Here is a 27,704-nt window from a genome sequence, read left to right on the forward strand (position 1 = left end):
TCATTATATTCCCTCTGTCATCAGAGAAAGCCTTGAGCAACTTTGCAAATGGCTTGTGGGAGAGCTTTTGAAGCCATCTGAACCCAAAGCTCGCTCCATGAATATAAACATGCTGAACCAAACACACAGGGATACCGCTTCTTCCAAGTCCATGTTATCACAAAGGAGAGGAGCTCTTTCACCTGGGAAATGAAACACAAGATTTCTAAATATATCTTTCCCCCCTCCCTGGGGGGGGGGAGCGGTGGGATGTTGCTGCAGAGAGAGAAGTGATCTCATACTCAAAGTTAAAACGAAGGACAGTGACCAAGGTGGGACCCACAACGCTAAACTTCTTTCGACATTGATGCAATCTTTATCCTGAGAGCACCTCATTCCTGCACCTGCAAGGAAGGCACATGGCCCTGGGATGCTGAGGCTGGAAAGGGTTCTGGTTTTTGTCATGGAGAGCCCATCATGGCATTCACCGGTTCTCAAACTCCTTAAGCAGGAGTAAAGGTAAAGGGACCCCTGACCATTAGGTCCAGTCATGGACAACTCTGGGGTTGCGGCACTCATCTCGTTTTATTGGCTGAGGGAGCCGGCGTACAGCTTCCGGGTCATGTGGCCAGCATGACAAAGCAGCTTCTGGCAAACCAGAGCAGCGCACGAAACGCCGTTTACCTTCCTGCCAGAGCGGTATCTATTTATCTACTTGCACTTTGACGTGCTTTGAAACTGTTAGGTTGGCAGGAGCAGGGACCGAGCAATGGGAGCTCACCCCATCGCTGGGATTTGAACCGCCGACCTTCTGATCAGCAAGCCCTAGGCTCAGTGGTTTAGACCACTGCGCCACCAGCGTCCCTAAGCAGGAGTAGCCTTCTCCTATTTCTTCAAGCATGAAATTATAATAGTATCTGAAAAGCATTGTTGCATGCTCTTGGAAGATATGGCTTCCTTGCAACAGCAGAAACCTTTCCTGAAGAGGGAGGCACACAATTCTGACTATTTACAACAGCTAAGAGGGCGAGGAATGTCCCACTAAAGGAGTCATTTTTGAACCAAACTATGCCAACTAAAGTCTGTGTGGCAACAGCCGAGTTACACTGTACAAAGAAACAGTCCATTAAAACGGGCATCCCAGGTGGCAGCCGCAGCAAGGCTGCTTTGGGGGGGGGGTGCATTTCTCGGCCTGGAATACAATGGCGCAGAGAGGACTCCTCCCCAGAAGCAACACAAGCCCATTTCGTGCCCTCTCTCCATCTCAAAGTGTGCCTGAAAGGCCCCACCCCCCACCACAGACACAGGCAAACCCCCAAACAGGAAGAGAGCAGACTGGTCCCCTTCAAAAAGGAGACTACTTTTACTTGCATTTTTTGCAAAACTCTCCGTTCAGAATTACTGATCATACGAAGAAATTCAGACACTGTATAATAGGGAGGGGCTGGACTAAAGGACCTTCAGGTTTCCTTCTATTAGTTGCATTCAGCAGTCTGATGCCTCTGAATAAAGATTACTGGTTGCTAGGCAACGTGAAATAAGCACTCCCCCCCCCCCGGCCTTATGGAAAATGCTGTGTTGCAAGAAAACCTCAGGGCTCCAAAAGTGTCCTCCCATATACAGCACCGTAAGCCTGATTTAATTGGAGCGATCTCCTGAAAGGAAACCACCACTAAGACAAGACCCACCCGGTGGGCCCGCATCAGGGCAGCAAGAGGGAAGACAGAGGATGATGGGGGACGGCAGAAAGTCATTTGCACTCACCGAAAGGCAACTCAAATCTTGTATCCAACAAAATCTGATGAGGTGTTGGGTTTTTGGTGCCGCAGACCTCATGGCCCTTCATCAAGACCTCGGCTTCCAGGGTAGACCACTCCCCAGGGCCCTCCTGGAAAGAAAAATGGCATCAGCAATATCTCCCCATCCATCGCCCCATATGCAGCAGGCCCCAAAGTGCTGAAAGGCACAGCAACATGCATTTAGAGAATTTATAAAACACACCACATCACAAAAAACTGTGGCCACATACACACACAAAATGTAAAATTAAAAACTAAAAAAAACTGTAAGAATACATTAAATCGACCTGCAAAACCGTCTCACTAGGTCCACCACCCCCACACCTGCAAGAGGGAATTGATATGGTAACTCCAAACCACATCAGGTTATAGTCTGAACTTTTGGAGGAAGTCAAGCTTCTACAGAACACGTCAGAGACCACCAGAGTGCTGTTGCTGCTACCATTTATTTACTGCTGCTTTTTGGAAGTCGAAACGCCCCATCTATTAAAACAAAATATGTATGCTGCAGAGAACAAGCAGTGTGCCACTGAACAAAATCCTGCTCATTTGCTGTGGCAGAATTACAGAATGGCTTTCACCTGCGGACTCAAGAGCTTGAGACTCCTCTGCAGTCAACAGAAACCCTCTTGGCCTAAATGGGCTCTGAGAAGAAGAACCGAGGTTTGCTTTAATTCACAGGCCTTTCTTTAAAAAAAAAAATGAGCAGCAGTGTTTCCACTTATAGTCTTAGAAGGCAGTTCAGAGTGTGGTGTAAGATTACTTTTCCTTGCATGCCTTAGGGGGGTTGTTGTGCCTGGACCAGTTGTGACTGAAATCAAGGGGCAGGGGGAGCTTTAGAAAAGGATTCCATAATTTCTGGATCTTGCAATAATGCTGCATGGAATAAGTATGCAACATTTCCATCTCCTGGCTGGGTCACATGAGCAGTCCATGCCAACCTCTGCTTCAGTGCAGATGAGGAAGAAGAGGGAGGCCAGCTCTAGGGCAGAGAGACTCCACATGTTTTCCGACTGCAAAACCCAGCAGCCCAGCCCCTCAGGGATGATGTCAGCTGTGATCCAACATCATGCTGGATACTAGACAGACGCAACCAAACGGCACAAGGAAAGCTCTTCGCCATTTCTTCACTGCCACCCCAAACACCCCAGAAGTCCCAGGGGGCTGAAGAGCACCTCTCTCGGCTCTGAAGGTCTACTGACCTCATCCGACTGCCGGATGGCCTTCAGCTCAATCCACGCTGTCCCAACCATTGTGTCCCAGATCAGCCCTTTGTTCCATACTTCCACAATCAAGCCCAGGTCCAGGCGGCTGATCTCGCTGCAAAGGAAGTAAAGAGACACAACACATAAGCTGCTGGGGGGGGGGGGCCTGGACCCACACCTTCGCCTTTTTTACAATGACCATTCTTACTGCTTCCCAATGGACTGCCTTGTCCCTGTTTTACTCTTAATAGCAACCGTCCTTCAGCTGCAGGTCAAGCCAGACCAACAGGAGGATCTCCTGGCATCCCCCAGACAGGAGGAGGAGGACCAGCCTCTCTCTGGCTGCCAGCCTTAGCACACACAACTGCAGAGATGCATTTCGGCCACTAGAGGTCTATTCAGGACCACAAGTCAAAGCCTGCTGGGCTTGCCTGGAAGTTGCTCCTCCAGCCAAATCTCAACGCACAATTTAAAGTTACCTCTGACAACAAAGGACTCCACGACATGGTAGCTTGAGCCACGGCAGATTGCGCCACTTCTTTTAAAACCCAAGTTCACAGTCCTGACAGATCCCTTTCTCCCCCTGAGTTCATCCCCGCCCCTTGTTTCGTACCTAAGCTTTCACATTTGCAAGGAATCACCACCCCTTTAAGTAGACCAAGGACTGACTGTATCCAAAGAAGCAGATCTGCTAGTGCAAGAATTTCTGTTTGCGCACCACCTCTCATCTCTCTACACACACACCCCCAATCTGCTCCAGAATAGATTCAGGGGGAAAGGGGTAGGCGAGATGTCCGTGTGGAGCAGCTCAGGCAAGGTATTACAAAGAGCAACATGTGTTTTCAGCGTATCTGGAGAAGTGTGCATGCACACGAAAGCTCATACCAAGGACAAACTTAGTTGGTCTCTAAGGTGCTACTGGAAGGATTTTTTATTTTTTATTTTTAATGTGTTTTCAAGCAACACCTTTGCAACTTCCCAACAAACAGGCAGAGAAGGGCAAATGCTTCTGCTTTCAGCATTTTTTTAAATTATAAATTACCAATATCAACAGTTTAATATGCATTTAAATCTCAAAGGAAAGTAAAAGTCTTCAGAGTACCAACAATAGAAATACAATACTTACAATGCTCTCGAAAGGAAAGGGACACCATATACCATAAATACAATCATATCCAATCTTTTGCTTTGAACCCCTCCGCATTACTTTTTCAATACAGTGATCAATCATCAATTTAACCTAACAGTATGGTGTTTCCTCTCTTGTCTCTTTCCCAAGATAAAAAAACATGTTTAAAGTGCCTAATTCCCCAATTTCTCCCATCTTATCCACCCAGTATGGAATAAATACTCGCTTCCCCATAACTCAGTTGGTGGAACTTCACTACCCCCAGCTAGTTGAGGGACAAAATTAACACTTAGCAACACGGCACTCAATTTTCAGGTGTGATCTCAACCCACAGCATTCACTTACAAGAGGAAGTCTTGTTCCCAGCATGGCTGGTCCCCTCGAACGGCAACAGTGGTGCTCTTCACATTTTGCACCTTCAGGGTCACATACGTATTGAATTTATCTAGAGAGAAAGCAGAGTTGTTTCACCTGAGGGTAAGTGTCTCAAACTCCTCCTTGCCAACACGTGGTATTTGGTGGAAAGAAAACGACTCCCACCAGCTGCACTTCGGCAGAGCAAGGAGATGACAGGAGAGCAGGGGCAGAATAGAAGTTTCCACTGCCACCTCCTTGGCCTTCATGATCTGGCCCCAATGACTGACAAAGGCTTCACACAATAAGGAATGCTAGCTATGTGTTAAGAACTGCCAGGAGTCAAGGGTGGGGGGTGGAATCTGCTCATTGCCTGGAACAACGATGAAGCTCAGTTCCCATTGAAATGTAAGAAATCAAGCTGCTTTCATTGCTGATAGCAAAGTGGAGCTGCTTCAGTGTAGTACTCCCAAGGCTCCCAGGTGTGGTTGCCTTACAGTCCTGGAACTTCCTTATACAGTGGTACCTTGGTTTTCGAACGTAATCCGTTCCAGAAGACCGTTCGAGTTCCAAAATGTTTGAAAACCAAGACACAAAGGGCAGTCTGCAAATTCAATAGAGAAATTTGAAAAAAAAACTCAGCAGAAGCCATTCAACTTCCGAGGTGTGTTCGAAAACAGAAGCATTTACTTCTGGGTTTTCAGCGTTTGGAAACCGAGGTACCACTGTATCTTGGTGCTTTGCTGACGCTGCTTCAGAAGCCCTTGAGACTTTTCAGTGGCCAAGGTCAGACCTATAACTGGGCATGGCTTTCTTTTATCTTGTGAATTGCCCTGAGCATATATAAATCTAATAATTTTTTATTGTTATTTTGTCCAACCATTTTGGATTTTAGAAGGAACTGCATAATTCAACCCTCTCTAGCAAAACGAAGAAGCAGGCCAGACGCTCGGAAGCTAGAAAATTCCTGCCATGCACCACAGCAGACAGCCAGCCAAGAGGCAACTGCAAGAACACGGATGTCAGCAGGCAGACTTGTTGGGCAGAAGAAAATCTGCGCTCACCTGGTGGCCCCTGGAGCTTCGCTTTCTTTACTGTAAAAGAAAAAAGAGGGTGTCAGTTGATTATTCCAACCTCAAGCATTTTAACTCTCAGGTTGTTAAACATTTCAGCTGCAGATAAGGGAGAAAGAAGCCTTCAACAACAAAGGAACCTGGATAAGAGGCCACTCCAATGCTTTGCCCCACTTTCCTTCAGAAAAAACGGGGGAATATTTAAGAAATGCTGAAATGGAGAACAAAAGCACGTTGTTGTCCAAGGAGTATTGCACTGCCAGCACAAATTGGCTCTTGTCCCCCGAAGCCAGGAGCTCTGGATGACGGCTGTGCTCGTGAGGAGCGGTATCACGGGGGACAAGAAAACCACCTACCCAGGTCCAAGACAACTGAGCACGGCTGGACAGGCCAAGTGCCACCTGCAGCAACCACTGCAGACTTGGAATAGCAGTGCCAGGAGGGCTCTGTGCACAAACTCTCTCTGTGTGTGTGTGTGTGTCTCTGTCTCCTAGTTCACCCTTTACAAGGAAGAAGAACAAGCACACAGCCAATAGGCAGCCCCACCTGGCTGGATAGCAACACAGGAAGTTGCCCTACGCTAGCCTTCCCCAACAGGGTGCCCTCCAGATGTTCTGGACTTCAAGAGGATGTGCTGGCGGGGGCTGAGGACAGTCACAGTCCTAAACATCTGGAGGGGACCAGGTTGGCAAAGACTCTCCTCACCTCCAGACAGGCGTTTTCCCCACCCTGCCTGGAGGTGCTAGGGGTTGAATGTGGGACCTTTCTGCAGGCCAGGCTCTAGCAAGGAGCTATGGCCTTTCAGCTGGGGTTCCTGCATTGCAGGGGGTTGGACTGGATGACCCTTTGGGACGTTTCCAACTTTCCAACTCTACGATTCCCCATACCACCCTGGTTACAACTTGTATGGGCAGGTTTATGCAGGCTGCCACCCACCACTCTAAAGGAGACAGCAAGAATAGCTGTGGCTTGCTAGCTCAGCTCCTGCCCTGCCCTTCCAGGAAGCCCAGCACAAAGCCAAAATATTGGTCCCTTGAGCCCTTTCCAGTCAAGGCCCAGTCAGAGCAAGTAGCAGAAAGCCCTGATCCGTCCAGACTCACGTCCGCTGTGCTTAGCGTTGGCATAGCAGGTAAGGGAGCCCTGAGGGGGAGCAAGGAGCCTGTAAGCCCCATTCACTTTCCTCTCTTCTTCCTTTTTCCCCTTTCGCCTGCCTGAGTAAGGAGCTCCGTCTGTCTTCAATTAAGCCACCAGTTGCCCAATTACCAGCAAGTGACAGCTTGCTCACTGCATGAACTATCCCCTCTCACAGTATAGAGGTATCAGGACAACCCGTGTGTGTGTGTGTGTGTGTGTGTGTGTGTGTGTGATTCATGACAGCTCCAACTGCAACTTCCAGGGCGCTTTTACGCTAAAGCTCTTCCATTAAATACACTCTTCCTTTGAATCTACACAGCAACTATCCAGCCTCTGGTTTCCCTCTGCCAGGTACTATGTACAGGTACTCTCCAATTAAGAGCAAACCCCTGGGGGTGCGGAAGAAACTAACAGCCACCCTTAACTGTCCTGCCTGACACACAAAAGCTGTCCCCCCACAACTCCTGCGCTTTCAAAACTCAGCAGACTGGAGGCAATTAGCTCTGCCACATCTGATCTCGTTTCAGACAGGGGAACACGCTGTCAGCAAACCCGGCAGCCCATAGAAAGCAGCAGGACCCTCTGATAGGAGAGAATTGCACCGGATTATAATCTCCCATGTTGCTGCGGGTGCTCAGGTCAGCTGGGGGGGGCGGGGGCGGTGCAGAAAAGATGGAAAGCGAGAACTCAAGCTGTGGCCTAGATACTGAGCTTTGCTGAGCCATAAGGAACATCTGGGTAGGTTCCTGATACAGATGTGCTGCTGCTGATCCTGAAGCAAGCAGCAGAATCACACAGAGTTCCCGAAGAGGACATAGGAATGAAGACGCAAAAGAAACAAGAACGCAGCTCTTGCAAATTGGCAAGGAACTACTTTTAGCTTTTTAGCAGCTCTTATCTGTCAAGAAAGGAAGGTTTCTTGCACACCCGAAGATGGCGAAAGCAAGCCTGGGGAGAAATCCAAAGTGATTCTCCCAGTGGACCAAAGCAGGGTCCTGTGAGGCATCCCTAAGTTATGGCCGTCCCTCTCCCTTCCTATTTCCTGACCCAACACATTGGCTCAGTTTTCAAATAAGTAAATATTTATCCCAAATGCTGAATTAAGATTGTGTGTGTGTGTAGAATCAGCCCACACTTCCTCCTCCTTGAAGAAAAAGGATCGGGAGCCCAGCACAGACAGCGGCAGGTGAGTAAGAGCACCAGGAAAGAGAAAGGATCAGCACCTCTTCCAGGAAGTTAGCACACTTGCTTCAGACAAGTGTCAAGGAGCCACCTGCCTGAAGGGGAAGCCTTTAGGAAAACAGGGAAGGCAAACGCCCCAACCAGACAAGCAATGTGCCCTCTTTGGGGGTGGCCTTCTCCCATAGCGCACCTGCCCAAGGAATCTCCATCTCCCTGCCAGCAGAAGAGGTGTAGCAGAGGGCAGGTATAAGCAGGCAGCAGAGCCTTGTGGGTTGTGGCACCCAGAATATGGAGAAACCTTCCCAAGAGGTAATTCTGGCGCCTTCATTGCTTGCTTTTACACAGGCTCTGAAAACAGTTTTGTTTCAGTTGGCTTTTTAAAGACAGTCCTCTTTAAAAATGTGGTTTTGTCCAAATACAGCTTTCAATTATCATTTCAGATTATTAATATTTTATCTGCATTTTTGTGCCTTGCATACACTTGCGTTACAGAAAGGCAGGATATAAAATATGAATAACAATGACAACAATACATATAACTCTAAATCAAGTCTATCCCACCTTGAGCCACTCACTCCAGACCAGGGGTAGGCAACCTAAGACCCGTGGGCTGGATGCGGCCCAATCACCTTCTCAATCTGGCCCGCGGACCATCCGGGAATCAGTGTATTTTTACGTGTGTAGAATGTGTCCTTTTATTTAAAATGCACCTCTGGGTTATTTGTGGGGCATAGGAATTTGTTCATTTCCCCCAAAAAAATATAGCCCGGCCCACCACATGCTCTGAGGGACGGTGGACCGGCCCATGGCTGAAAAAGGTTGCTCACCCCGGCTCCAGACCTTACAGGGTTATGAGGTCAAAATGGGAGAGGGGGAACCTTGAGCTCCTTGGAAGAAAGGTGGGGTATAAATGCTATTGACTGGATAAAGTAACATAGATAATATCATTAAGTCTGTCTGTGTGTGCAGGCAGGTATACTAGTAAAATTTTGTGCTGGTTGGTAATTTCTACAGGTAACAGATGCCTGCTACCGCCAAGTGACTTGGCCATGATTTAATTCAGCCATAAAGGATTTCTATCCCACCTTTATAATTCAAAGAAAAACTCAAGTTCTAAGCAGCAAGAGACAACCAATTTACAAACACGAAGACACGCTAAAGCAGCGGGTCCCTACTCTTTGGGTAAATAAGGCAGAGTGGCAAAGGGATTACTTGGCTCTGTGATCTCTCAGCCACAGAAGACACAATTAGCTCCACTCCCTCTTTTTTGTATATTCTTGTTAATCTCCAAAGGCTTCAGAATAAAGCAATCCCTCAGCGCAAGGGTGATTCCTAACAGCAGGAAGCAAAGTCAGCTGGAGATATTGGGGCAAAAAGCTCAACTTCGCCTTTAGAACTGGATTGGGGGGTGGGGATGGAGCAGTCAGCGTAGCAAGAGAGAAAGAATGGCCAGATGGCAAAAAGATTATATAAATCCAGGGCATGATTTGCTATTCATTCACCATAATGCAAAATGAATTCTACTTCAGCTGCATTTAAGTACTGCGTGTCTGAAGAAGAGAAAACAAGACCTAAAGCAGGGAGAAGTCAGCAGCCATGCCATCCTTGAACAAGCTGTTCTCCTGCACTCTTCTTACAAAAGCCATCATCAGTATCGTTCTCCAGCCACGTCCTGAGCAGGCCCACTCTTCTGGCCACAGGGAAGCCCTGTCCCTCGTAATTCCGGAAAGCATTCCTGTGCATTTCCTGTACCTTCTTGCTCTCTTCTCAAGCCTGCAGTGTGAAATTCCTTGACTGGGAAGGAAGTGCCACAGAATCCATGCAAAACTGCAAAAAAACTTGTCATAAAACTCTCGTGTTCTCCTGCTCTGTTGGCAGAGATTTTGCTTTCCTGCCATCCACTCAGGCTGAAGTTTCAAATGAAGTTTCTTAAAGCACAACTGCACAAGAAGAACAGGAAACACGAGGAAACAGGTTTATTTCCAAAAAAGCGCCAGCCTCCCTTCATTAGAAAGGAACCTCCAGGAAGAGAAGAGCACACCAGAGCCACCTGCCAGACTGCTGAGCTTGGGGTTGCGCCAGGACAGCCGCTCCTTCCACTTATGCCATCGTGCCTTTGGGTGACAAATCCCTGAACACCAGCTATATCTCCTTTCCACAGAGAGTCAAAATGACAGACAGCTGGAGCCTAGGTTCAGGACGGCATTCCGCACTTCTGTAATGAATCAGAGCTCAACTACTGTGGATCCCAGCTTCCCACAAACTCATTTTCCAAAACACATTGCTACGTGATAGCTGAAGAAAAACCTCTCCAATACTGAGTTTTGTTAGCATTCTGTGTATTTAAAGGTTATTCAGAGGGTCAGAAGAATAAAATCAAGTTCATTTAACAAAGAAACCACACTTAGACCTGTTTAGGGAAGCTTTTTATGTCTGATGAATTATTGTATTTTAATATTGTGTTGGAAGCCGCCCAGAGTGGCTGGGGAGGCCCAGCCAGATGGGTGGGGTATAAATAAATTATTATTATTATTATTACTACTACTACTACTACTACTACTACTATAGACAGCAAGTTCCTTTGGGAGATGAGATTCCTTGCCCCTCCCCAATCCTCACACCTCACAGCCAAGGCCAATTTTGCTGAAGGATGTGACCCACAGGAGGCAGAGAAGCATCCCTGACTCCCTGGAGGCTGCACAGAGCCCAGTGGATTAATATGCTTTGCCTCTCATTTGGGGGGAGCTGCAGCCCAAGAAAGAGCAGTTCTTTCTTTCTTACAACTAACTGGTTTAATGAGCCATAAAACCTGATGTGTCCCATTTGCAAACTGAGTTTCATGAACAGAAATCCATCTTCTGCCGTGCTTTTGCCAGCCACATGCAATTAGCAAGATCCTGGGAGCGTTCAGAAAGTTTAGAATGATTCCAGTATCTGCCACTGGACGGCACAATTTGAAAGTTTGTATTTTTAATCAGAAAAGGCTGCTCCTGAAGATGGTTTGGGAACTTCAGCTGCTGCAGAATTTGGAGGCCAGATTGCTCATCGGGGAAAGACGGTTTGAGCATCTCACACCGATCCTGGTCCAACTGCACCGACTGCCCATTTGTTTCCATGCCCAATTCAAAGTGCTGGTTTTGATCTACAAAGCCTTAAACGGCTCAGGAGCGCAATACTTCAAGGACCGCCTCTTTCCATATGCACCAACCTGGACCCTGAGATCATCCTCTGAGGCCCTTCTTTGTGTGCCTCCTCCACAAGAGGTCCAGAGGGTGGCAACCTGAGTACAGGGCCTTCTCTGCAGTGGCTCCCCGTTTGTGGGATGCTCTCCGCAGAGGTTGTTATATATATTTTAGGTGCCAGGTGAAAACTTTCCTCTTCAACTACACTTTTGGCTGGTTAATATTCTATAACCTTTTAAATGTGTTTGGGGGGGGGATATTGTTTTGCTGTTTTTTAACTATTCATTTGTGTTTTTATCTTGTGTTTTTATCGTGTGAACCGCCCCGAGATCTTTTGATGAATGGTGGTATATAAATCTAATTAATAATGAATAATATTTAAAATAAAGCCAGGCCTCAGTCAGAGCCAGTCTAGAAAGAGTTCAGCTCCTCAGCTGCTCAAAGGCAGCTGCAGACCAGCCACCGATACTTTGCATGAAGTGATGTGATCTAACTTCTGCTCCTAGCAGAACTTTCTCTCTCTTGCCTTGTGTTGGGCTGCATTGGCCAGGCCTGCAAATGTTATACGAACAAACCCCCCTCTGAAGATTCTCTGTTTCCTCCTCCCCCTAACTTCAATTTCAAAATGATATACAGCCAGGTCCAAAAGAAAATCGATAACTTTGCGGAATCTACTTTTTTCAGTATCTTATTTTGCCCAAGCACCAAAAATATCCTTCCTAGAGAATACATTCATCAAATTTCTGGATTTTTTCATTCAGTACTTCCTCCGGCAGAAATGTTTTCGCTTTAATATGGGAAACTGATTTGGTTCACATCATGTATGAGGCCTTCGGCAGCTGGGCTGTGAACGAGCGTGACAAATCGGGTATTATGACATAAATTAGAATGTGGCTGTTACTGAAGAAAATGTGATGTCCGTGATGAATCCTTGCAGAAGGCGGAGAGGCTCGGCAGTTCAGTGAGCCTGAAATCAAGGGCCGCAGCTCGAGGCTTTTAAGGGCAACTGACCTTTTCAGGTTTAACATTCACAAACAGAAATGAAGCACAGAATCCTATAAAGACACTCTCTCTCTTTCAGCTCTGTGCCAGAGGCTGGGCTCCAAAAGAGGAAGGATGCACAAGTGGCTCTCAGTCTAGTGCAGGGGTAGACAACCTAATGCCCAGGGGCCGGATCCAGCCCAATTGCCTTCTCAATCTGGCCTGCGGATGGTCCGGGAATCAGCGTGTTTTTACCTGAGTAGAATGTGTCCTTTTATTTAAAATGCATCTCTGGGTTATTAAACTCTTGCAAGAGGGTCTCCCACTCCCCCCACGCAGGAAGGGAAGAGAGGAACCCAGAACATTGGTGTGCAAGCTCCTATATAGACTTTTGAAATTGCCTCCCCTGTACCTCAAGACCACCACCCCAAACATCATCCATACATCACAGAAGGAGGTGGTCTCCAGCAGAAATTTGAGTGTGTTGCTTCTCTCCAGTCTGCCAGGATACCTGATAATGGGCCGGACTATATTTTTGCGGGGGAGCTGAACGAATTCCTATGCCCCACAAATAACCCAGAGATGCATTTTAAATAAAAGGACACATTCTACTCATGTAAAAACACACTGATTGCCAGACCATCTGTGGGCCGGATTGAGAAGGCGATTGGGCCGCATCCAGCCCACGGGCCTAAGGTTGCCTACCCCTGGCTTAACAGATTGTCAGGTTGTATTTCAAAGGGGAGGTGTAAGCCCCTACAGTCCCCTTTTCCTTCTTCCTTGCAGAGAAAAATTTAAGGTCAATTTGGGAAAGTCAAAATGGCTTCAGGATTGTTCTCCTGTGCTATTTCAGACACATGGTTTATATACCTATGTATGTGTTTGCCTCGTACATTTATGAACTTTTATTTTATATATAAGACCTTAGAACTCCTATAACACTATGTTCCTGTCCTTCCTGTAGCCATGGAATCAAGCCGGGAGCAGGTAACCAAGGCTGGAAGAGTCCTCAGAACAGCGGTAAACTTTCCCTGAGCAGGTCGCTGCTGCCAAGTGCAGGAGCTGTGGCCTTGGTCCCACATGCAGGCTACAGGCTGAAGCTGCGCAATCAGGCCTTTGCTTCAAGCCACATGCAGCTCTTCCACCGACTGGGACCTGGTCTTGCAAGCACTGGCAGATTCAGCATTAGACCCTATGAGACTCCCTCCCGGGGGGGGGGGGTTGGTCAATTGTGAAATGGCAACCCCACTGCCAATTTGCTCAAACTTCCCCCTCTGCCTGGCCCAGACCACACCTGGATCATGGCTCAATGGAAGAGTACAAGCTGTCCATGCACAATCCCAGGTTCAATCCCTGACTGATTCCCTTATTTATTTCAATATTCCTTTTTAAAAGATCCAGGTAGCAGGGCTGGGGATGTGGCAGAGATGTGGCAGAGCCCGGCCAGTCCAAGGGAACATGGCTGAGCTAGGTGGAACAACAGCCAAGTTATGGGGCAGCTTCCTGCGATCCTCATCTCTGTTGTTATGGAAAATTATGGGGGGGGGTCACCTAAGCAAAGTCTCCTCCTGAGTAAACTCATTTGGGGTATGGAGTGATGCCCTTAAGGGGACCCATCTCTCTGCCATGATCCAGTAGGGAAATGCCTCAGCAGGTAATCTCTGGGTGCTTCAGGCTAATATCCCTCAACCAGAATCCCATTGTTCTCTCCCAGATAAGTGCTCAAGGTATCCTTGCCAGTACTTAACACCCATTCACACTTCTCAGGGCTATCTCCCTGATATTGCTCTGTTTCCCCCATATGCTAATCTTGTCTTTCCTGTTTTTCCTATATGTCAATCATGTATAACCCTTCCCTTTTGTGAGGTAGTGATGATGTAGTGATGATGTTTCCAAACTGTATTCTGGGATATGATAGGAGTTTTAAAAGTTCTTGTAACACTGTTCTGGGTGTGCAGTTTGACTGTAACCTATTGCGCAATAAACCCTGTCTTGTCCTTGCTCCAGTGGCTGGACTTCTTTTATTTAACTCCGCAGAAACCAGTGGGCCTATCCCTAAGGGCCAGGTGGCTGGGCAGTTCCACACCTGGGATTTTTCCATTACAGTTGGTGCCGAAAGCCGGGACTTGCGGTTCTCCCATGTTGCTGACTGGGGGCCCTGAAATCTTCAGCCGGCACCAGGCCATTTGCCTGGGAAGATCTTTTGGACCCCCGGCCATCTTCAGGGGCGGTAATTTGCAAGTCTCTAAGGAGCTAGCCGGGGAGCAAAGACAAGATCCAGCCGGCTTATTCATTGATCCCGGGATCGCAGCGCAGGACGCGTGAGTATATGTTAAAGGGAAAACCCAGTGCACTGGTGGGAGAGGGGTGGTGACTCCTGGCAACGAATTCTCTGCCCTCTTACCTGTTATTACTTCTTGCCTTTCTCTTGGTCCAGACCACGAAGCCTGTGGACCTTTGCTCAACTCGACAGGGGAGTTCTGAGCTCTATCACTTTCTCTCAAATTCTCTGGCCAGCCGCACCGAGACTGGGCCCGAACGTAAGACGGGGAGGACGGCCTAAACAACCACCTCACCGCTGTGGGCACCTTATCGAAAGCAAGGGGTCAGAGTTCTTTTTCATACTTCTGCCTGCCTTATCGGTGTGGAGCCCGAAGAATAAGTCGGGGAGGACGGCCTAAACAACCACCTCCCTGCAAACGGGTGTCCTGTCGACAGAAGGGGTTGGAAGGACTGTCTTCTATCCAGGGGCCACCCGATCTGGCACCACATTGAGTGGGCGTTCAGTAGGGTCCCCCCCTTTTCTCAAGTTTGTGACAATAGGTAGGAGGTTGCCAGGAGGGAGAGCTTGGCCTGAGGGGCAGGACAAGGCAGAGTGGTAGATTGCACCCCTGGGAAAAGGAATAAGGAAGAAGAGGTCTGGGGAGGGAACCAGACGGTTGTTGAGGTGTACACTGAAGTTTAGTTGATAGGTTTAGTTGTTAAGTTTTCTTTTATATTAAAACCCCTTATTGTCTAGACAAAAGTTAAAAGATCTCTGCAGAAACTCATGGCCAATTGGCACTGCCAATATAAAACCCAAACTCCGCTGGCCACCGGATGGATCCTTTAACATGGATCGCCTAAATTCCATGAGAAAGCACTTGATGGAAGGAAGACCCCGCCAATTAGAAATTTGGGACCTTCCTACTAACTTCGCTTAATGAAACAAAAGGGAAGTGAGCCAACTCCTTACAATAACCAACTAAAGGATGGAAATATATGTTTACATGTTACATGTTGTCTGTTATGTGTATGTGAGTCTGTTGTGTCTCTGTCATTTTGTTTTCCTTATGTAATTTCAGTGATCTTAAAAGGGCCAGAGAAAACCAGAAACAATTACAAAAATCCAGTCTGAGAGCATGTATGTTAGAGATCTTAAGAGAGTTGTGTTTTAAAACTGGCCATCAGATTGCCCTTTCTTAAGTGCGCATTGTTTAAAACTGCAAGCTTGCTTCAAATTTTAGTTTAAAGAAGCTATTTGGACCTGATCAACTTAAACATGATATGTTTTAACCCTCGATTAGGAGCCGCCCAGTGGCTGGGGAAACTCAGCCAGATGGGTGGGATATAAATAATAACTTATTATTATTATTATTGAATATAAAACTGAGGTGTGAGCAAATATTTATTATTCAAGAGAGGCTCCAAAAGTGTCCCTCCAAGTGGTAGGAAAATCCCCTGAAGGGGTTTGACTGTGTTCTGAGAGGGGGATTCCCCCCCTTCCTTTTGCAACTAAACAGGAAAGAAATCTGTACCTAATGAGAAATGTTTAGTTGCAACGTAAGTTTATGAGAGCTAGTCTACTATTGTGTTCTAGTCTACTTTGGAATGTGCTGTGAATTTAGCCTAATGTTTCTGCTGCAGACAGCCAAGTGGAGTATAACTGCTCTCGCAAGCTAAACTGCAGCGCCTGTAATTTCATTAAGCCTTAGGTAGGTCTCCCTTTGAGAGAGAAATGTGGTTGTTGTTGTTCTGAGGAATTATTATGACTATATGCCTATGAAAATATGGTGTTCCTTCTAGGAAAAGTGTTATTAAGGGTAGAAGCTTCCATAGCCAGCAATTGTCTATCTGAGTCCAGTTTTAACTTTGATTCGGTTGGACATAAGGGTTATTGTAAGGCTCCCAATATCAGTCTGTAAGATCAGCCAGGATAAACTGGCCCTTTTCTTGGAAAATGCCCCTTCAGTTTCTATCTCTTTCTGGTCCCTAGGTCCCCAAATCGGAGTTGGCCCAGGTTCTCCTTTTGAGTTTGTCAGCCTTAGAAATTGGCCATAGCTTCTTAAGGGTGCACAGTTAAAAAAAAAAAAGTGTGAGGGCTTAATCAACCCAAAAACATGGCAAATATTGAAATGGGTGGAAGTGGTGTGTAAAGATTTGTTGTTTTAAAGAGACTGTAGAAGGCCATTTTCCCCCTCTCCAAAGAGAAAAAGAGGGTGTGTGTGTGTGCTTACCCCTTTTCCTGCAATAAAGGGGAGCAGGCAAAAAAGGGGGATTTGTAACTTTGAATTTTTATATAAAAATTTTGAACTTGTGAACTCAGTGTTCAATACACAATTTTTCCTGCTGCAGAAGTCTTAAGTTTTACAAGATAAATTGCAGTGTCTGATTTTCATCAGCCTTGAGCCTTTAAAAAAAGGTTTTCTTTGTTCTGTCTGAGCCTTTTCCTTCCCCATCTTCTTCTGTGCTTAAACAGGTAAATCTACTCCTGAGTAAGGTTCCTTAACATGGAAACTTGGGGGGGGGGTGGTTGCTAAGGGTAACCCCCCTTCTCACTTTCTCATGTGTAGTTATTTTAATTCTTAACTCCTATGCATTTGTTCACTAGGCTTTAGGAAATTTGTTCAATCATTCACTTTAATTTTAAATCACTTCTATCAAAATCTAGGCTGTTTGAAAACTAAGGTACGATTGGTTGGATCAATTCTTGAATAAATACTATTCCTTATAAAAGACTCTCCCTATCAAATCTTAGGAAAACCATCTGTTCACTTGTATCTTTAAGAAAATTTCTCTAAGAACTTGCCATCTCTAGTCTAAGGAAAAACTCACTCAAACTATCTTAACGTTTGCTAAAAGGTTCTGTATAAAGATGGTACTTTTCTTTTCCTCTTAGTACATGTGTGCTTGCATGATAGTTGTGTCTGTGTACATAAGAATGTGTCTCTCTCTAGTAGTAAAAATCTTGTGAACCCTGTAATTTAGGGGGTTGGACTGGATGGCCTCAGGGTCCCTTTCAACTCCCACTTTATAGCTATGTGGAAGGCCATGCCATGTGTCTGCAAGCATTGGAGGGTACTTTTTAAATCCTGGTGTGGTGGTGGGTTGAAATTCAGCCCAGCTTTCAGAGTTATGAGTAGAGTGCTGTGTTTTGTTTTATAAAAGGAGTGATTACCAATTCACCTAGCTTAAGTTTTAAAGTTTAAGCACATACTTGAAGAGCCTTGAAGAGCCATTTTCCCATACATGAGGGGGCAGAAAATTTAGTCTGCCTTGGCTAAAATCACTGAGAATATTTGAATTTTATGAATTCTGACTCTCTGGCCATTTTTACTCATATATAAGGGAGCAGGTATTCTGCTAAATGACCAGAGGGGGTGCACACAAAATAATAGCCCACATTTTAATAGAGATCTGTACCCCGAAACCTGTAGATAAAGGAGGCATAGCTCCCAATTTATTTTGCCTGGGGTATGAGATGTTTATTTGATACCGTAAACATGATTAATTAGTGCTGAGACTTCATTATTAGGAAATTAATTTGACCAAACTTAGCTAGGTTTGTCTGAATGCTGAAGTTCTAAATATTTAAAGTTTAAGATTTATAAGCCCATTTCCTAAGCAGTGAGAAACAGGAAATGTGTCAGAAAATGTCTTAGGACGAAACCCTAGAAAAATGGATTTAACCTGACCAAACCGAAATTTAATTTGACCAATTTCATTGCTGTTTGGTTAGGGGTGCGAATTGCTGGGTTTCTGTTTAAAATCCGACCCTGTTCTTTAAAAAATCTACTCCTCACGCTTACCTTCCTCTATTCAAGGTAATTTAGCCAATGGATGCAACTCTTTCAAATGGTACAATAGGTTTCTAAATCATGAATTCTGTACATGCACAGAGGCTACTGACAAAGCTTAGCCTTGCAGGGAGATTGCTCCAGAGGCCACCTGAAGAACAACAACCGAATTAAGTATTTGGGCTTTAAAATCCTAACATGCCAAATTCTTTCCACAGGTAAAAAATGAGAGTGCTCTCTTCAGGATTTTTTGTTTGTTTGTTTTTAGAGAAAGGGGGAGATTTAAGTGAATTCTATAACAGTTTTAATGCATTTTTTAGGAATGGGGGGGCAACTAAACAAGGTCTCCTCCACACTTGGAAGGTAAAAAAAAAAAATTAAAAAAAATAAATTGCTGTCTTTTGATTCTACCACTGATTTGCACCTTTGGTAAAATGCTTCCTCTGAAATCCACCCAAGTGATAGACTATGCAAACGAAGGTTCTATTGTTCTTTCCCAGTAGGTACTCAATCCTATCTCTTTGCATTTCACCCCAAGCATTCTCTATGTTAATCTGGTATAATCCTTTCCTTTCCTGATTTAACAATGATGAAATGTTTTGTCCCTCTCTTCTTCCACAGCAAAGAAAAAAAAGAGTAAGGAGATACAAACCGTAATTTCTTTTAATCTTCCTTCCCTTACAGTCATTTTCCCCTTGGTTCCTCCTAGGTCATTTTTTTTATTTTGGGGACATGTCGATCACATGTTGTCATTTGTTGCATCTCCTGAACTTATGGCTGATATTTATTTATTTATTTATTTTGACTAACTTGGATGGGGTCAGGTACCATCTATAAGTTTTTTTTTTCCTTCATAAAGTTCTCTTTTATCAGATAGCACATTGTTTAAATGTGGATCTAATTTTTAATTTTGTTTCCTTTTAATATTTTTACCTTTTGAAAAAAATAAATCCAAACAAACTTAGCAGGTAATAACAGTAATTATCTAGAAATGTGATGACAATATTGAAATGAATAAAATGCTTAATGTGTTAAGATTTTATTTTTGCAGAGACCCAAGGAGGCTTTCCCTTTGGTTCTTTGGCCCCTTCCCTCCTAACTGTCTTTTAGCCCCAAGTATTCCTATTACATTACAGGCTATTCCTTCAAAGGATGTGTTTATGAAAACTGGACAATGAACCTACAGTCCAACTCTTCAGCAATTGAACAGCATCAAAAGTGGCCACATCTATCTCACTCCAAAAGGATATGGACTGACTGGGGGAGGGGGAGCTGAACTGTAAGGACATTTTCTCTCCTTTTGACTTCAAGACTCTGTGCCCCAGAATTGTCTCAAGATCACTATTGCTTCAAGATATGGAATTGATATATAATTGTTACATTATATGTTGTGTGACATTATGCAAAAAACCTTGAACTATGTCTGACAGTATATGTAAATTCCACAAAGGGGGGAACCCAATTTTTGTGTTTAATTGTTTTCATGTTTGCTGTATGGTGTCTTGGTGTATATTGCTTACACCCCAATGGAGGATTCTCATAAATTTTATGTTTTCTGATAGATCAGGCTATTTCGTAGTCCAATATTTAGGTTAGACCAATTTATGACCACATTCCTTGTCTCACCTGGTATTCCGACCTTCCCTACACATTTTAGATTGTTTTAGGTCATTTTATCAAGAAGAAACTTCAAGATCAAAACAGAACCCCAGATACATGAAGGTGTTTATGCTTTGATTTAGCAGGAATGGTTCCCTATAGGTTAAATTATTAATTTGGACCACTGCCTTTTTAGAATGGTTTTTCACAGTTTGGTTTGGAAAGTGAGAACCAGGGGCATATGTAAATTCTAATTGGACTTTGTTTGAATTGGACAAAGTGTATCCAAGGTGCCATTGGCTTTTGTCCCCTTAAATAGCAAGAGCGCAGGCCCACCCCTTTGAGAGCAGGACCAAAGCCACAGAGGCCCCACGGTTGGTCAGGGTGCGGCATTTCTCTCCAGGGAGTGTCACACCTAACCACATGGGGTAAAAAGGCTTTAGGTCAAGTCAATGCAAGCCCTTACACCAGGGATGCATGTTGATGGGTGTTGCTGTGGCATCAAGAGACCAGAGGACAGCTAGCTTTGACACCTGGGAACACAACACACAAAAAAAGAGAAAAAAAACAAAACAAACTGCATTTTCAGTCACAGGCGGACCTTTCTGGTAAATAAGCATAAACCACTATTGGAAATGATTCTCCCAAAGTGCTAGAATAGTAATTTAGTAACAAAATGTAGCATATTTTATTTTTACGTAATATCCTATGTCTCGCTAGGTACACTGATACACTTCCAAAAAGCCTTAAGAGGCGTGACATGTAAGTCCCTTTCAGGTTACATACACCCACACCTGGGAGGTTGGATGCCATGATAATATTTAGTGTATATAACATGCAGGACGAAAGGGGGGTGGGAAATATGTCTATCTCTGAACTGTAGATAAGTGCGGAGAAAGGATTTGCGGTTCTTTCAGAACCTGATGCAAATCTATCTCCGAAGGGGGGAATGTTATGGAAAATTATGGGGGGGGGTCACCTAAGCAAAGTCTCCTCCTGAGTAAACTCATTTGGGGTATGGAGTGATGCCCTTAAGGGGACCCATCTCTCTGCCATGATCCAGTAGGGAAATGCCTCAGCAGGTAATCTCTGGGTGCTTCAGGCTAATATCCCTCAACCAGAATCCCATTGTTCTCTCCCAGATAAGTGCTCAAGGTATCCTTGCCAGTACTTAACACCCATTCACACTTCTCAGGGCTATCTCCCTGATATTGCTCTGTTTCCCCCATATGCTAATCTTGTCTTTCCTGTTTTTCCTATATGTCAATCATGTATAACCCTTCCCTTTTGTGAGGTAGTGATGATGTAGTGATGATGTTTCCAAACTGTATTCTGGGATATGATAGGAGTTTTAAAAGTTCTTGTAACACTGTTCTGGGTGTGCAGTTTGACTGTAACCTATTGCGCAATAAACCCTGTCTTGTCCTTGCTCCAGTGGCTGGACTTCTTTTATTTAACTCCGCAGAAACCAGTGGGCCTATCCCTAAGGGCCAGGTGGCTGGGCAGTTCCACACCTGGGATTTTTCCATTACACTGTCCACGGCCCGGGAGTCGGCTAGACCAAAACCTCACCCTTGCCGTCCACAGGATGGCTTTTTGTCCATCTGAGCTGGCAGTGAGAATCAGAGGCGGGGAGGGAAATGGATGAAGCCCATCACTGGTGAGCTGTGATTAATTGCTGGCTATTTAGGAAAAGGTGGCCATCCTTGCAAGCATCACTGGGAACCTAACTAAGGCTGCCAGGCACACTGGCTTTGACCAATGCTGCAGGGCCCCCTGGGTAAGGAAATCCCTTGACTCCTTTGGGAGAAAGGGAGAGATATAAATTTAATTAATTAATAAGTACGCTTCCATCAACTGGTCGGTTGTGCCAAGATACACAACTGGCATGCACACAGAAAATAAAAAGCTCACTTCCTTATTACTAAATAAAGTCCCCATGTAATTTCATGAGGTCATGGACACTCTAGAGGCTTCAGTGTGTTCCCTACCACGACTGGAGCCGATCTGGAATTTTTTGTTTGTTTTCTTAATTTTGTTGTGGGGAGCTGCAGGGTTTGGGGGTTCAGCTGATTCCTGCTGTTTCCCCATTCAAGAATCATCCTTAAGTTTCTGCCCAGCTGCTGGTTTGAACTGAGCACTGAGGACAGGAATGAAATCTCTAATTCAATCACTGAGATTATGGGATGTTAATCCTGCTGACGCTGGCAACAGAGACAGGCCATTCTTTCAGGTGACCTGCTTCCCCAAACAAAAAAAAGTGGAGGGGAGGGGAACTTAAACCGTAATTTAGGCCATTTTAAGGAACGGGAATATCCCAAGAAGATTCTGCTTTGAAAAGCACATACAGTTATTTCTTCAAAAAGCAATTAGGAAGTCAATTTCATGCCCAGAACCATGACTGCCCACAGTCCATATGAGCCTCCTCCCTGTCATCAAAGCATGTGCACGGTAAATTCTAAATTGAATTCTATTTTAATTTGCAACTTCCCCTAAGGAGACGTTTCTGATTAGATTTGGTTTAAAGTTAAATCCCTTTGTATTGGAAAATTATTTGCTCATGAGAAGCAGCCTTCCCTGACAAGGCAGTCCTGCAAATGTATGGCCTTCTCTGCCAAACTTCACTGACTTTATGCAACCGGTTGGAGCACAAACATTGCACATTCGTGATGGCTTGCGCTCATGATGGTATCAGGGGGTCACGTGTGATCTCGCTTTCAACTTCGCCAAGGTCATCTAGTCCAACCCCTGCAATGCGCAAATCTTTTGCGCCATGTGGGTCCTCGAACTCACAACCCTGGGATTAAGAGTCTCATGAACCATCCAGCCTCACATGGCTTCACTTCCAATTTGCACGTGTCCTCTAGCTTCCTGCTGAAATTCAAGAACTTTCACACCACAAATGCTCAGGTTCATTATTCTCCTGCTTCTGTTGTGCGGCAGCCCCTTCGGAAAGCAGTTGCGTGGTAGCACTGAGGAAGCATGACAGAACATCACCAGTGCACTACTATTGTGTCAGGAACACACTGCAGAAGACACCACAAACATACAACAGGCTGGAGGGACCCTAGAGTCCCACAGCAGATGAAAAGCTAACCTTTGATTCAGACATAGCCAGCGACACACTGATAACCAACAGAACGGGAATAATATTTGCACCTGAGCAGACTGCCTTTTCTGTACCTCTTCTAGGTATAGAAGTGGGGCAAGCAGACATTTGGACAAGGAGAGCAAAGTCGGCAATGTATCCATTTGGACTAGCCTGGGCTTTTGCTCAGCAGGGCTGAGAGGAGGCCATGGGCCACTTGGCTCCTTCCTCTTCCAGAAGAGGAGCGGGGGGGGGCACAGGTGCTATTTGCCCCCCAAGGTGCCTGCACTGCCTGTAAGCAACAGCCACAAGCTCTAGGGCTGCTTCCACGCCTGCTCTCCTCTCTGGAATTGACACCCATTGCCATGCTTTTTTTGGCCAAACTGTGGGAGGCAGTGAAAAATAGGCATGCCTGGCGTGCTCTGGTCCATGGGGTCACGACTGAACGACTGAACAACAAGAAGTCACGCTTTCCCACCCAATTTCAACAGATCAAGCAGACCTCTTTATCGGCTCAATGTCCCATTTTTGAGACATTTGTAGTGATTCTTGGATAATAAAGGTACAAATGCAGCCCTGGACAGGCACATCACTGCAGAGGCTTTTAAGGGCTCCTTTGCCTTTAAGCAAAAACTTCCTGCTTCAGGTTCACTCCATTTTATTGCTTCCTGGTGAGCACAACTGGGGGGGGGGTAGCGATAAAAAGATGATTAATTGTCCTTCCTATAGCCTCTCTTAATTGCCCCCCCTTCTATTCCCACAGGAGGGGGTGCACTTTTAAGTACTGGTTTCCTCTTCTTCATTTTTTGCAGTGATGTTTTTCCCCATTAAAAAAATCCAAAGGAGAAGAATGAGAAAAAACCAGGGGCGGGAACCCACGGGGGAGGGGGAGGGAGGGAGGCTTCAATTAACTAGAAATGTTTTAATTAAAGCTGAACACTGACGTAGGATGACCTTGCCGTGTGACAAAATTATATTCATTTTCCGGAATACTGAATCAGATACTCTCATTTCAAATTACTGCAAATAATTATCAGATCAAACTCGCAAGACGAATCCACAACAGAGCAAAAGCTTGGCCAACTTTATGAAGGTGCCACAGAACATTCACAAAGTTTAATGACAAGGAGCAAACAGATGAGCTCATTGAGCCAGCAAACAACATCGAAGTGGCATTGACGACAGCACAATAGGAAGTGATAGGGGGCGGAAGCGAGGGAGAGAAAAACACTGCTTGGATTTTGCAGAAGAAGAAGCCAAAGAAGTGATGGGGAGACATCAATGTTAGAAACTGAAATAGAAAAGCTAGGAGCTGGAGCTTGTTTGGAGTTCTAGCAGGGGAGTGAGCGCAGCTATTGTATACCCTTGACAAACCTAGATAGCATCTTAAAAAGCAGAGACATCACCTTGCCGACAAAGGTGCGTATAGTTAAAGCTATGGTTTTCCCAGTAGTGACGTATGGAAGTGAGAGCTGGACCATAAAGAAGGCTGATTGCCGGAGAATTGATGCTTTTGAATTCTGGTGCTGGAGGAGACTCTTGAGAGTCCCATGGACTGAAAGAAGATCAAACTTATCCATCCTTAAAGAAATCAGCCCTGAGTGCTCACTGGAAGGACAGATCCTGAAGCTGAGGCTCCAAGACTTTGGCCACCTCATGAGAAGAGAAGACTCCCTGGAAAAGACCCTGATGTTGAGAAAGATGGAGGGCACAAGGAGAAGGGGACGACAGAGGATGAGATGGTTGGACAGTGTTCTCGAAGCAACTGGCATGAGTTTGGCTAAACTGCGAGAGGCAGTGAAGGATAGGCGTGCCTGGCGTGCTCTGGTCCATGGGGTCACGAAGAGTTGGACACGACTAAACGACTAAACAACAACAGCAACTAAGGGCATCTTAAACCAAGGTTATGGGCACAACAACAGAATGTCCAGGCATGCTTCTTTAACAACAAGAATGCAATGCTGAAAATGAATGAACTGCAGCTAAAATATTGTGTTCATTTTTCACATGGTCTGGTCCTTCCCCTGCCCGCCCGCCCCCTATTATTCTTAAGAGGGTCTCTTCTCTAGGCTTCGGAGAGAAGCTGGAAGTGGGGAGGCAGAAAAGGGTCCTCCTCTCCTTCAAACTCTGCAGTTTTAATCTGAAATCATGGTCGCAGGACTGCGCCCAGAGCTCAGAAACTGCTCACGCTAATGAAATTCCCTGTCTCAAAATGCCCCATAGAACGATGGGAGTTTCGAATGCTGCTTGTACTGAGGGAGACCCCCTGGTCCACCCATCTCACCCCTGCCTTTGCGGCCTGCACTGACTGCCAGGGGCTCTGCAGGGGTTCAGGGAACAGTTGTCTCTGCATCTCTTCCTATTATGTTTGACTACGAAAAACTGTAAAGTGTTGGCACCTGGAGTTGAACGCGGGCAGCAGCTGAACTGACACAGGCGCCACACCGGAGGAGCCCGCTCCCCTGGACACAACCACCCTGACATCGGGAAGCTGATGTTCGTTATGGGAAATACATGCGGATAAGAAAGGTGCCTGGTTCTTATCCAGCTAAGGTTGTGCATCTACAGTGCATCTACAGCGGAGGAATGACCGCTGGGAGGAGCAAAGAGAGAGAAGAAATGCCGTGGTGCATCTGCAGCAGCACAACCGGGCGCCTTCCTCTGCCCGAGCTGCAACAAAACACGTCTTTCCCGCTTTGGTCTCTGCAGCCACAGCAGGTGCTGCAAGTTCCCAACAGTTTGACTTCGCCCTCAGAACGCAAACCACAATGGAGATGCACTGAGCCCTGTTTGCTCTGATATCTCAAGGGAAGAAAGATCCCAAAATCTCCCCATCTCCAGAGGGAGGCAGGAAGGAGGAAGGAAGGAAGGAAGGAAGGAAGGAGAGTCTGGGGATAAAGGAGCTCAGGATTCCACCGGAGGGTGGGAGCCTCTCTCCGAATGGCTACAGAGAGAGCCACCCAGAGGGAGGGGAAATAAAAGGAGAGACTTAGGTAGGGAAAGGGTTGGGGTGGGAGGAGGACAGAGATAGGGCCGGGTTTGAGATGAGAGCCGCGTTCGAAATGGCTGTGGACGTGGGGGGATGATTAATAAAACCAATCCTCTGGGCAAATGGGGAATATCCCATCACGCCCCCAAGTTGAGGACATTCTACGCCTTTCCTCAGCAGAGCTTATTCTCCTTTAAGAAAACTAAGTGGCTCACTGAAACGTAAACTAAGCTTTAAGAAGAAAGAAAACGGTCACAAACTAACATGATGAGAGAAACTTAAGACAACAGCATGAGGCAAGTCTGAGGCAAGAAGAGGCTGCTGGTCCCTCCTAGGGGACATTTTTAACGGAACAGACCCTGAAGGGATTGCAAAATGCAGGAAAAAAGTATACATTTGCTACAAAAGAGACACAAAACTTTTGATTCCTGAGTACGCGAGAATCTAGAATATGATACGGCCAAAGAAAAAATGGGTGGCTTTGTGGTTTCTGCAAAAACAAAGGAAGCCTCATTAAAACTTCTGCATTACACACGGGTGAGGCTATCCTGAACATGTAAGGAAGTCAATCCCAATTGTCGGAGGGGAGGCGCAGTCAAATGTACATATTTCCCTATGTGGTGGTGGTGTGCCAAAGCCTTCTAGAATGCTGTCTTCCGAGAAATAAGCTTGATACACACCAATGCAATGGAAACGTCCCCGGCACTCGCACTACTTGGACTTAGGATTCCATGTGCTCATGATTGTCCGAAAGATGACCTCTTAGCCTTTCTATTGCTGCTGCTCGCCTGGAGATAGCCAGATGTTGGAAAACCAGTGTTGGGCCAAACATTGATTCTTGGTATAACAGAGTACAGTCAATAGTATTGACTGAGAAACCAACATGCCAGGTGAGAGCGGCAAAGGGCAAACACAATCCTTTTATAACACGTGTCAAATGTTTATTGAGCACATAAATTGTTCAGACTGTGGCAGGATTCCACCCAGCACTCATGGGAAAATGTGGCGTGATCTCTCAGAGCAATCAAATGATATTGTAACACATGGCATGAGAAAAGTCTGTACCTGTTGTTTACTGTTGCAATAATTGTTTTCTCAAAGGTTATCTTCTGTACCATGAAAATAAATAAAAACAGTATTTAAAAAAAACTAGGCCCCAGTGTTTCTCTTTCAGAAATTGCCCAGGCACCACTTGCGACCAAGGGAAGATGCCCAGGTGCCAGGAGGCCGCCTGACGTCTCCCCCACCTGGAGGACCCTTGGATCTGGACCGCTCTCACCCATGAGCAACACATCCTGTCAAATTCTATCCGCGATATTCTCTCTACACCATCAGAATGAATTTCAGGAACCCAAAAGTGGTGTCGGAAAAGACGACTTTAGTGCCGCCTGGCCCCCAAACGCCAAGCAGCCGTTCCGTTTGGTGACTGTAACCCTGGTTCAAGGAGGCATTTGGCACCTCGCTTATATATCAGTTTCTAACACTGGGTGGGAGAGAGGCCTTAGGTGAGGGTTTGCCTGATGGAGAGAGCCGCTCCTGAGTCGAGGAGACCATGGATAGCCCCAAAAAGGAGCCTCGCAGCTCAGGTGGGAAGAGCGGGTTGAGGGTCTGGGAGCAAAATGGAGGGCTGAGTCTGAGCCAGGAGAGGCAGACTCAACTGGGGTCTCCTTCCAGCCAGAAGGGGACATGATCTTCCAGAAAGAGAACACTCCCAAGCCCCCCCCCCCGGGTCCGTTAGAGCAGGCATGTCCAACAGGTAGATCACTGGACATCTGTGGTAGAACTTTGGCTCCTCCTCCCTTAAAAAAAAGCTCAAGAATCTTTACCTGAACCAAAAAACAGGGCTTTTCTTCCTAAAAAAAACTTTGACCTGAACCCAAAAAAGGGGGTAGATCACTGCCAGTTTTTAACTCTGTGAGTAGATCGCAGTCTCTTGGGAGTTGGCCACCCCTGC

At 45.9% G+C, this 27,704-nt stretch overlaps 1 protein-coding gene across 1 annotated transcript in view; it reads right to left on the minus strand.

Annotated features, from left to right (window-relative positions):
• Positions 1-27,704, minus strand: part of UNC13B (unc-13 homolog B) — a 169,811-nt gene that overhangs the window by 135,048 nt on the left and 7,059 nt on the right. Inside the window, exons 2-5 of the mRNA XM_033164695.1 lie at positions 5,531-5,560; positions 4,458-4,557; positions 2,981-3,098; positions 1,744-1,867 (exon numbers count right to left, since the gene is read on the minus strand). Coding sequence (XP_033020586.1) covers positions 1,744-1,867; positions 2,981-3,098; positions 4,458-4,557; positions 5,531-5,560 — 372 coding nt within the window. The remainder of the gene's footprint in view (positions 1-1,743; positions 1,868-2,980; positions 3,099-4,457; positions 4,558-5,530; positions 5,561-27,704) is intronic.

This window comes from Lacerta agilis, chromosome 11 (assembly GCF_009819535.1).
Source record: "Lacerta agilis isolate rLacAgi1 chromosome 11, rLacAgi1.pri, whole genome shotgun sequence".
Classification (NCBI taxonomy): domain Eukaryota; kingdom Metazoa; phylum Chordata; class Lepidosauria; order Squamata; family Lacertidae; genus Lacerta; species Lacerta agilis.